We start from the raw sequence: 12,173 nt of genomic DNA, 5'->3' as shown, positions 1-12,173 counted from the left end.
CAGATGGTTCTCAAATTTCACCCCCTGGCTCCTCTCCTTTGTCTCATCCCCTGTTATCAACACGTCCCATAAGTGCAAAATCATCTGAGAAGTTCTTCAGGGGACATAACCTGGAATTATATTTAAAGTCTGCGGTGTGCAGAAGGAACAAAAAAAAAGAAGGTGAGAGGAGTGCTCCCTTGTTGCTCACTCAGTTCTCAAGCCTCACAAACTGCTGTCTGATTAAAAAACAAAAATCATCAAATCGAACATAATATAAAATGAAATGTATTTCAGTATAATAAATCGATATTAGGTCTTTGAAAATGGGATGAGAAAAAGTATCTTCCAAAAGGGTTTGTTGCCTGTAGTTTTTCCTTTCAGCCCCTAGATGGCAGACACGCTCTGTAAAACTTGTCATCGTTTGCTGGTGTCGAGGACATCCCGCTGCCTTTGAGAGCTCATTTATGTAACCAGAGCCGCATCTCTCTTCTCTTCTCTCTCTCTCTCTTTCACATGTCTTAGTTTCTAAAACATTCAAACAGATTGTTCTCCATTTCAGAGTGTCAAAAATGTAGAAATCTCCATTACAGCAATTTGCTCGAAGTCCGTAACAGGGAGCCAGTGCTTCTGCGTAGACGACACACTTGAGGATGTTTAACTTTTGTCCTCAGGTGCCATCCTGTCCCACCAGTGCCTCGGGCTGCCCAGTACCCAACACATGTGATATGATTTGGTTACGCTTCCTTGAGCCGGAGTGCGAGCTGCCCCTTGGGTAGGCATCCGGTGTCCTTGGCAGGGGACAAATCCCTCTGACGATATGTTTAATGCTTAGATTTGCTCCATTGATTCCGCGTGAGTTCCCTTCCATTTGTTCATAACCTCAGTTTCCCTACTGACATGCGGACTCTGGCCAGCTCATCTAAAAATACAATTTTTTTTTTTCTTTTCTTCTTAGGAAATTTCAAGGAAGAAATTGATGTTGCCTTTTTTTAAAATAAAGAAAACAGTCGCGTGTTCTTTTAGCACAGGATGCCATTTCTATTGATAAATTGATTGATGACTTTAATTAAATGAACAGGCCAATACATCTACTCAGCTCACCCACTGCATTTATTTTTTTGTGCTGATGTTTGTATCTAAGGCGACATCCAAATCAAATGTCCTTTTCTAAGTTTTAGGAGCCCATTTTTTCATCATAGGATTTTTTATGGTGGGCTGGCGCAGCCTACGCCACTCACATCTGTCACGGGGTGGGATTTGGAACTCGATAGGATGCCACTTGAATGATGTGCCAGTTTAGCGTCACCAGTCAGACCAACCTGCACATCTTTGGGATGCCAATAATATTGGAGAACAAAGAGACCACCAGGGTTTCAACCTGGAGTTTTGTGGGAGCAGCAGCAGCAGCATTAATGGCTAAGGTACTGGGCCATCTACGAGTCAAAAGTCCAGTCATTGTCATCTGAACCTTCATCCCCTTTTAAAGGAGCGGTGCGCCCTTAACTTATATCAGAATCCAGTCTCAGATGGGACATCAGACACTCGAAACTCAGGAGATATAGCGCCTTCCAAAGGTCTTCAGACCCCTCACTTTTTACATATCTTGTTGTGTTGCAGCCTACTGCTAAAATCAGGTAAGCTAATTGTTTCCCCTCAGAAAGCAAAACTCAATACCTTAGAGAAACATGGAGAGAACAGGACCTTGGAAGTTTTTGCATGTTCATTAAATGTAAAAACGGAAATATCATTCGCATACGTATTGAGACCCTTTGCTGTGACACTTGAAATTTGGCTTAGATGTCCCCTTTCTATGGATCACCTCTGAGATGTTTCTACAGACGTTTCTCTCAAGTGCATCCCATTCCATTAATCAATATATAGATGTTTCCACAGAAATTTTCTCAGGTGTATCCCATTCTATATATCATCATTGAGATGTTTCTGAAAAAATCTGTCCTTGGTGCATCCCATTCTATTATCATTGCTGAGATGTTTCTACAATAATTTGTCTCAAGTACATCTCATTCAACTGATCATTGTTGAGATGTTTCTACAGAAATTTATCTCAGGTGCATCCCATTCGATTGATTATTGTTGAGGTGTTTCAACAAAGACGGCACGGTGGCGCAGTGGAGACTTGGGTTCGCTTCCCGGGTCCTCCATGCATGGGGTTTGAATGTTCTCCCCGTGTCAGCGTGGGTTTCCTCCGGGCGCTCCGGTTTCCTCCCACAGTCAAAAGACATGCAGGTTAGGTGGATTGGCGATTCTAAATTGGCCCTAGTGTGTGCTTGATGTTTGTGTGTGTCCTGCGGTGGGTTGGCACCCTGCCCAGGATTGGTTCCTGCCTTGTGCCCTGTGTTGGCTGGGATTGGCTCCAGCAGACCCCCGTGACCCTGTGTTCGGATTCAATGGGTTGGAAAATGGATGGATGGATGGATGTTTCAACAAAAATCTGTCCTTGGTGCATCCCATTTGATTGACCATTGCTAAGATGTTTCTACAGAAATTTGTCTGAAGTGCATCTCATTTTATGGATCGTCTTTGAGATGTTTCTATAGAAATTTTCTCAGGTGTATCCCATTCTACGGATCATCATTGAGATGTTTCTACAGAAGTTTGTCTCAAATGCATCCCATTCTATTATTATTGCTGAGATGTTTCTAAAGAAATTTATCTTAGGTGCATCCCATTTTATTATCATTGCTGAGATGTTTCAACAAAAAATTGTCTTTGGTGCATCCCATAATCGTTGAGATGTTTATACAGAAATGTTTCTCAAGTACATCCCATTCGATTGATCAGTGTTGAGATGTTTCTAGATCTTGCTTGGAGTTCACCTCTGGTCAATTCATTTGATTGGACCTGATTAGAAAAGCACCCACCTGTCTATAGAAGGTCCCACTGTTCAGCACAAACCCAAGCCATGAGTTTGAAGTAATTTCCTGCAGAACTTAAAGACAGGATTGTGTTGGAGGCCCAGATCTCGGGAAGGCTACAAAAAGCCTTGCTGGTTCCCAAGAGCGCAGTCACCTTCATAATTCTTAGATTGAAGAAGTTTGGAATAACAATGGCTGGCCACCCAGCCAAACTGAGCAATCGGGGGAGAAAGGAGAGGTGGCCACAAACCCAATGGTCACTCTAGTCAAGCTCCAGTGAACTTGTAGGAAGACCGGAACATCTTCCAGAATGGCAGCCATCACTTTTGAGGAACAAGATCCTCTAGACTGATGAACCCAAGATTAAACTGTCTGGCCACTATTCTAAGTGTCACATCTGGAGGAAACCAGGCAGCACCTGTGCTATACCATTCTGTTGGTGAAGCCTGGTGAAGACAGCATCGTTTTGTGGGGTCATAGGTGCTGGGAGACTGGACAGGATTGAGGGACAGCAAACAGAGCAAAATATCATGAATGATATCCCTAATGAAGACCTACACAAGGTCGTTCTGGACCTCCAAATGGGCCAAATGTTCACCTTCCAGAAGGACGATGACCCTAAACACCAAGCAAAGCGGCTTAGGGACAACTTTGTGAATGTTCTTGAGTGGCCCAGCCAGAGTCCAGATCTGAACCCAAGCACGCACCTCTGGAGTGACCTGCTGTCCACTGATGGTGCCCATCCAGCCTGACAGAGCTTGAGAGGATCTGCAGAGAGGAATGGCAGACAATCCCCAAATCCAGGTGTCACGTCAACTCCAAGAAGACTCCTGGTTGGGACAGCTGAGAAAGGGGCTTCAACGAAGCGCTGGGGAGAGTCCTCATGTCAGTGGGATATTCCAGTTTTTTATTTTTAATACATTTGCCAAAATTTCTCGAAATCCTGTTTCCGATTTATCATTCTGGGTTGATTGTTGACTGATGAGGGGGAAATAAAAAAAGAATTTGCACGATTTTAGCGCAAGACCGCCACACAACAAAATGCGTAATAAAGTGAAGATGCGTGGAGACTTTCTGATGGCGCGGCATTCAGAAAACTCAGTTTACCCGAATTCTTGTCTATGAGAGGTGGGAAACGACCTAAGTACCCAGAGAAAGCCCCCATGAACACAGAGGATGTGCCAGCACCACAACAACTGATCCCCTGTGGAAACTGAAACCAAATCACTGGAAGCAGTGGGTCCAACCGGGGGACAGCCACTATACCAACTATAAGTTACAAATCTGTTTTGCCACATCACAAAGTGCAGGAGGAGATACCAGGCATGCTGGACCACCGGGCCAGTAAGAGGTCTCCGATTAACCAGACAGCAGGCCTTGGGGACATGGAAGAAAAAGAGGGGCTGGAACAGAGTAGGAACGGAACCCAGGAGCTGTGAGGGACAACACTAATCAGCGAGTCACCACAAGTCAGAAACCCCTTCATCCATTCCTTCATTTTCTGAACCTTCCAGCACATCGAGCAGAAGGTGAACTCAGTCGAGCTTAGATTGGACATCTCGTGGTCACATCTACACCTTCCACCATGCAAGATGATCCACAAGTGCACACTGTTATATGGTGGGCTTGGGGGTCTCTTATTGAATGGTCTGAATGTGCCAGCTTGTCTTTAAAGTCCAACACATTAACCACTAGGGGGCCACATTGTCACTCTTTTCTCTCGCTACTTTATCCTTCATTAGGCCGACTATGAAACAGCACTTTGGGTCTTTAAGAAGAGCAAAGTTAAACCTGAATAGTGTAACTGTAGTCTCATTAACATAAATGAAAGTAAACGTGATGCGTAAACATAAAATGAAAAAAGGTGATATATTTAAAGAAACACGTCTGATGTGTGCACTCGGTAAACACAATGCAAAAGGCTTTTTGGCCATGTTACCAATTTAATTCATTTCACCGACAATGTCTGAAACCACGGTTAGGTTAAGGGAGGGACATTGGCGCAGCAGTTAGCACCACCGTGGGTTTCTTGGTTTTGAATTCTATACCTGGTGGCTGCATGTTGTCCCAGTTTGCCTGTCAGTTTTTCTCCTCATCTGAGGGAGGTGTATGTTAGGCCTGCTGGGCACCCTGAGTTACCTCGGTGTTAGTCAGAGTTGTCGTCATATCATTCCATTTGTAGAGCATGGAGATTTTCAGGTTAAGCAACAAACTTCTCAGACCTGTCATGTGTGCAGATCTGCTCTCCATGTTATTACCAAAAAGACAGGGCAGCACTAGAGAAAGTCTCAGGAAAGAGCAACTAGGCCGATTCACAGTGGCACAGATGGAAAATGGATATGTTGGAAGAGCACGAACCTCGGGATCTTCAAGTCAAAAAAAAAAATAGCTGGAAATTCTTAAAAAGGTATTGAAAATTAAAGTTAAAAAAAAAAAAAAAATACCAAATAGAATTTTGAAATGTTAGTTATTATTTTCCATTGATGTTTGACATAAATGTGTGTGCTTGCGTAATACATACAAAAAAAAAAGATGTTTTGCTGGAAATACTTAAAAAGATATTCATTCAAAATTTTAAAAAGTCAAAAAAAAAAAAAACCAAAATAAAAAATGCTAAATATAAAGTATTTTTGATTTTTGATATTAAAGGGTTTATATTTGTTTTATATAACACATATCTATAAAAAATTGTTTCCTGTAAATTCATAAAAAGGTATTAATTCAAAACAGTAAAAAGTCAAAAGAGAAAAGAAAGTTTAAAAAATCTAGATAGAATTTTAAAATATTATAATTATTTCCCACTAATATTTGTGTGCTTGAATAATAAATAGAAATTCTATACACAAAAAAAAGATCTTTCGCTGTAAATTCTTAAAAAGATATTAATTAAAAACTTTAAAAGTCAAAAAAGAAAACAAAATTAAAAATCCTAAATAGAATTTTGAAATATTATAATTTTCTTTTGATGTTTCATATAACAGGGCTCAGTTGGCCTTGTTTATATTTGTTTTGTATAATACATATCTATAAAAAAAAAATTTGCTTCAAATTCATGAAAAGGTATCCATTCAAAACTTTAAAAAGTCAAAAAAAGAAAAGAATTTAAAAAATATTGACAGAATTTTGAAATATTATAATGTTTGTGTGCTTGAATAATACATATATATTCTATACAAAAGAAAAGATCTTTCACTGGAATTTCATGAAAAGGGATTCATTCAAAACTTTAAAAGTCAAAAAAGAAAACAAAATTTAAAAACCTAAATAGAATTTTGAAATATTATGATTATTTTCTTTTGATGTTTGATATAAAAGGGCTCAGTTGGCCTATTTATATTTGTGTTTGTGTAATACATATCTATAAAATAAATCTTTTGCTGCAAATTCATAAAAAGGTATTAATTCAAAACTTTAAAAGTCAAGAAAAGTAAAAAAAAAAATTTAAAAATCTCAATAGAATTTTGAAATATTGTAATCATTATTTTCCACTGATGTTTGGCGCAAAGAGCTTGAATGGGATTTTTTTATTTGTGTGATTGCATAATACATAGATGTTCTAAACAACCAAAAAGATCTTTTATTAGAAATTTATGAAAAGGAATTAATTCAAATTTTAAAAAAGTCTGAAAGAGAAGAAAAAGAAAAGAAAACCCCCACAAAAGAGAATTTTGAAATGTTATAACTATTATTTTTTCCATTGATGTTTGACATAAAAGGAAACAGTTTTTATTTGTGTGCTTGTGCAACAGATATTTTATAAAAAAAGAAAAAAGATCTTTTATTGGGAATTCATCAAAAGGTAATAATTAAAAAAATATAAAAAAAGAATGAAAAAGTAACAAAAAAATCATAAATAAAATTCTGAAATGTTCTGGTTTTATTTTCTATTGATGGGCTCAGATGGTCTTTTTTTAGTCTTTCAAATTGTTTGGCTGCTTGCATAATAGATATTCTGTATAAAAAAAAGAAAAATACGGTCTTTTGCTGGAAATTCATAAAAGGGTATAACTCATAATTCAGAAACAAGCTAAAAAAATCTTAAAAAAGGTAAAAAAACCCCAAACAATTTAATTTGAACTTTAAGATGTTATTGAAATTGTATTTTCCATTGATGTTTGTCATAAACATCATTGGTTGTCTTTTTTTCGATCTTGCAGATTTTTTTCATTATTGCATAATAGATACTCAACACAACAGAGGACCTTCCAGTGGAAATTCACAAAAAGGTATAATTGTAAATTCAGAACAAAATAAAAAAAGTATTTAAAAAAACTTAAAAAAGGTAAATTGAAAAATAAGCTTGCTTGAGTTTATCAACATTTTTTTTTTCTGGATGCTTGTGGCAGTAGAGCCCACTAGGACTTTTATTTTTTTGCATTGCCACTTCTTTGCTCGATTGCTTCATGTGTGTTCTAATTAACGAGATTAAAAAATCTATTTTGGAGTTCCTGTTAAAAATGAGCCTCCCGTACTGTAGGGTGCCAAATTTAGCACTCCTACCCAAGCTTCTTACCCACAATGCACTCTGAATTAGTCAACTGAAGTCAGCCTGCTTTCATCGATACGCCTCGTTCAACTTGTCTCAAAAATATTTTATACATAAAGTCATGCCAAGTAAATTCGATGACAATGGAGGACAAGCATCGCTTGGGCTCACCTTGAGTGTCTTGTTGTGTCTTTGCAGCTCTCTGCACAGACTCTCCAGCTTACTACGGGCAAGGATGGCTCTGCTGTGTTCATTCTGGAGGTGATCCTTCTCCTTCGTTAGCCGGGCCTGCTTCTTTTGAAGGGTTGTCAGCTGTTTCTGCTCAAGCCGGCGCTCTTCAAGCTGGAAAACAAAAAAAAGGAACCATGAAGGAGAGGCATTTAATCTGAACATGTACCCAACTACAGACCTGCTTCTCCGTTAAAAGTGGATAACAAGAAGTTTTGTAGCACTGTGTGGAGGACGTGTCAACAGTGGAGCACAGTTGTGAGGCCACATCTGGAATACTGTGGACAATTGTGGTCTCCATAATCTACGATAGACATTATCAATACTTAAGAAAGTTCAGAGATGAGCTTCAAGACTAACTGTGGGATTATGATGGAGTAAGGGTTGTGAGGAAAGAGTAATGTTTTCATCTACTCGTATATGATTGGATTTAAGGAGATAAAAAATATAAATGAAAAACTCGTTTCAAATCATGAATGGAATAAGTAGTGCCCCCCTGCCACTAATTGGCTGTCTCTCTCTCACCACATCACCATCTAATCGCTCATCTGTGGTGAGTGTACTGATGCAAAAATGGCTGCCATCGCATCACCCAGGTGGATGCTACAAATTATGTGGTGGTTGAAGTGCTCCTCAGTCACTGAAGTGCTTTGAGTAGTGAGAAAAGTGCTATAAAAATGTAAAGATTTATTATTATTATTATTATTATTATTATTATATCAAAATGTGCAAAAAGTGAAAAGCGGGTCTGAATGCTTTCCATGTTTGAAGATCTCAGCTCACCTGAATGCCCATCTTTGGAGGTGGGAAATGATCAAAGTAATAATAATAATAAAACTACAAGGAGATTCATATATTCTGAATATTCTGTAATAACTCTTGCTAGGACGATGCAATCTGAACGAAACAACGCGCAAGGTGCTCCTCAATATATGGAGCTTCAAACAAGCTGGGATGCCCCTGCGTTGGAGCGATGAGGTGGGCACCAGACAGCCGTCATGACGTTTAACCTCTGTTTGCAATTTCTGGGTGCATCCCGCCCGTACCGCTTCACTCAGTCACTCGACTTCTCATCAGGATGGTGATGACCAGCACATCTTCATGGTGCAAACCTCTTGGGTCACTGATTCATTTAAGCAATGTCAAAATCAAGAGGATGATCGCGAGTTAACGGAAGGTCACTTCCAGCAAGATGGAGCATCGTGTCACACATCGGCAAGGAGCATGGCAGAAATTGAGTCCTTCTTCGGGAACAGGGTCATTTCAAAGGGGCTTTGGACACCACGGTCGCTGGATCTGATACTACCAGACTTCCTTCTTCTTCAAAGGAAAAGTCTATCGGATCAAGCCTCACACCATGGATGATTTGAAGGAAAACATCCAACGTGAAATTGCTGCTATTCCCTTCCATTCAGGAACATGGAGTGCCGTGTTGAAATATGTCTGGCAGAAAGCAGAAACCACTTCCAGCATTGCATGTTATACAACCGATTAGATAGATAGATAGATAGATTTTAAGTTAGTGCAGTAGGCAGGATAGATAGATAGATAGATAGATAATAGATAGATACTTTATTAATCCCAAGGGGAAATTCACATAATCCAGCAGCAGTATACTGATACAAAGAAACAATATTAAATTAAAGAGTAATAAAAATGCATGTAAAAGCAGACAATAACTTTGAGTAATGTTAGCATTTACTCCCCCGGGTGGAATTGAAGAGTCACATAGTGTGGGGTCTCCTCAGTCTGTCAGTGGAGCAGGATGGTGACAGCAGTCTGTCGCTGAAGCTGCTCCTCTGTCTGGAGATGATCCTGTTCAGTGGATGCAGTGGATTCTCCATGATTGACAGGAGCCTACACGAACGTCAAGGCATAGAGCGGACTTTTTTGGTTCAGATTGCTTCATCCTAACGGGAGTTACAACAGAATATTCAGGGCCTCTTTTGAGTGACTCTCGCTGTACTACTACTAATAATAATAATGCATTTTATTTATATGGAGCCTTTCCAGTGCTCAAGGTGCTTAACAAGGGAAAGACCCCATGAACACGGGCACTGTCGGTGAACATAAATAATTTAGCACTTCACATCATATTTTTTATTACACTATTAATATTGAATGACAGATTCTATTTTTAATTGTGGGGTACTCTCAGTTCTGCTTCTAGCAAGGTTTAAGATGAATTCCGAACGTCTTCAGCCTACAGTTATTCTTCAATAGCCTTGAAGTTGACATATCTGCGACTGTATTCCTTATTATGTCTGACTAGGAGGGAGTTTCTGATTAGATCGTTTCACTTCCACGTTGTTCAGGGTCACATGGCAGTATTTTTGGAGAATTTCTACAAGGCTGATTATTGAATCCTGGCAAATAACAAATGCCTCCTGCAGTACAGTGCAAGCAAAATGATGATTTATTGCAAAGCACAAAGGAGGAATGGATAAAATATACTTCTCTACTTAAGATCATAATTTACTAAATATAACCATTAGATCACACTTTTTTTTTTATTTCTACATACCAGCTCTGCATATTTCTTGAAAAGAGCTTCCAGTTTTTCCTCCGGAGTATTCAATTTATTTAAGCTCTGCATAAGGAGTGTAGCTTCTTTCCCTGTAAGGACAGAGTCGAGCAAAGTTAATTACACTGTACGCGCCAATAAGCAATTCATCATGCAGCATGTTTTTCCACTGACTTTGATTTATAAAGACTTTTTAATAAAGGTATTTCTTTAATTTGGCTCAAAAAATGAAAATTACCACTGAAGTGTGTTCACTAAAATGAAAGGTTATAGAGCCGGAGACAAGATGTGTAATTTTATATTACATTAAAGTTAAACTTCTTTAACACATTAAAAAAAAACAACAAATCCTTTTCTTCTTTTTTTTTGTTTTAATAGTCTTACCAGCTGTCTCACAACAAACAGGCCACGGCGAGATCCCGATTGGGGACGTGTTAAAAATAGAGACGGCAGGCCAGAGACAAATGGGCGGCACATCTCTGGTATTCGGATTGGGGCTTGAGGGGCACCCAAGGGGGCACAAATCCCAGCATTTATATTTGGGTCAAGAGGACAGGAAGAGTTCTCTGGCCCCGAGGGACTATCCAGCCGGCACATTCTAAAGCATTTACTGCTACTGGAGTGAATTGAGCGCATGGGTCGATTCCTGTCGAGATTCACTGATGAACATTTCATTCAGAAATTTGAGAACATTTGGTAGGGAAAAGCAAAATTTCCAATCTCTAAATTTTTCATCTTTGGGCGCATTGTGAGGGAACGTCAGTACGGCACTATGGCCATGTGGCGCGTTTCCCAGAGGGTGATCCGGCTTGTGACATCCTCATTGTTGGGGACTCGAGTGGCTGGAGCAAGCCAAGGGGTCGCCCACGTAACACGTGGCTGTGGTAGATTGAGAGTCATTTCCGGAGGGTGGGACTGGACCACGTGTCTGCCTAGAGGGTTGCCAACCGGGATCCTGAGTGTTTCGTCGTTTAGTGGGTGCGGCAACGCACTGTACCAGTACATGCCCACCAACTTGACTTGACTTGACTTGACTTGGGCAGAGGATCTTAAAATGTCTGTGGAATGTAGGGGGCACTAAAGTGTCATTCCACAAATTCAAATGGCCACCAGAAGAACAAAATTAACAAATTAACAGATTAACAAATAGAAAAGAGTTCTATTAACAAAGGTGACAAGTGACACAAAGGTGCAATAAACACATAAAGGGTTAAAAAGCCTCCTGCCTTCCTACGTATGCCTGCTTAGTTCACCACTGGCCTCTTTACCTCATTAGCTATGGCTTCCTCCCAACTGTTCTGATTTCCATCTTTTGTACATATTGCAGTTCCAATCTCTATATATGAATTATACAGTTTTGAGACTCAAGGAATTTGAATTTGGGCTTTAATTCTTTTTAGGATCTATTCTGGAAAAGTTAATTATTCAATCACATTCTATCATGACTCGGTCTTGTTTCCCATTTGGGTGTCAATGTACGAGGTACACGACTAGAATCATGACAACAATAAGTCAATAGTAGCTGTGGAGCTTTTGGTTTTACACACAATGAATTCTCTGACTGCCTCATCCTTCATATTAGCATATAGTTCTGAGACTGAGTCTCCTTCCATTGTTCAGTCATACTGGCCTCTCTGCTGGTTAAGGAAATAGTACCAATCCCATCCACACCTGTGTTCCTTCACACTTCTAAATGGCTGCTGAACACTGTTGATAGCGTAGAGTCCACTATGACTTCTAAATCCTTCTCATAAGGTGGACTTTAGATTTTTTAGACCTCTTGTGTATTCAAACCTCACATTTTTACATCTTACAAGCAATACTTCAGATAGGTAGATAGATAGATAGCGTAGTTGGCAGGACTAGATAGTGTCACAGGCGGCTTGGGGTGGAGCCCAGCCGGGACGCCCGAGGGGACCGGAGTAGGGCTGGTGCCTCCTCCCAACCACGAAGGGGCAACCGCCTTGGTTTTGTTGGTGGCCTCGGGTAGGCGGCTTGGAAGCCCAACCCTGTAGGGGCCCATGGCCACCGCCAGGTGGCGCCCCAGTGCCTGAAGAACCCTGGAGCGGGGAAGAAG

The 12,173-nt window shown here is 40.0% G+C and overlaps 1 protein-coding gene across 2 annotated transcripts in view; it reads right to left on the bottom strand.

Annotated features, from left to right (window-relative positions):
• Positions 1-12,173, bottom strand: part of txlnba (taxilin beta a) — an 81,590-nt gene that overhangs the window by 34,435 nt on the left and 34,982 nt on the right. For both annotated transcript variants that reach the window (XM_039737734.1, XM_039737733.1), the window contains exons 3-4: positions 10,097-10,188; positions 7,516-7,686 (exon numbers count right to left, since the gene is read on the bottom strand). In XM_039737734.1, coding sequence (XP_039593668.1) covers positions 7,516-7,686; positions 10,097-10,188 — 263 coding nt within the window. The remainder of the gene's footprint in view (positions 1-7,515; positions 7,687-10,096; positions 10,189-12,173) is intronic.

The sequence above is a fragment of the Polypterus senegalus genome, chromosome 16 (genome assembly GCF_016835505.1).
Source record: "Polypterus senegalus isolate Bchr_013 chromosome 16, ASM1683550v1, whole genome shotgun sequence".
NCBI classification, from domain to species: Eukaryota; Metazoa; Chordata; class Cladistia; order Polypteriformes; family Polypteridae; genus Polypterus; species Polypterus senegalus.
This window is presented reverse-complemented; position numbering and strand designations above follow the sequence as displayed.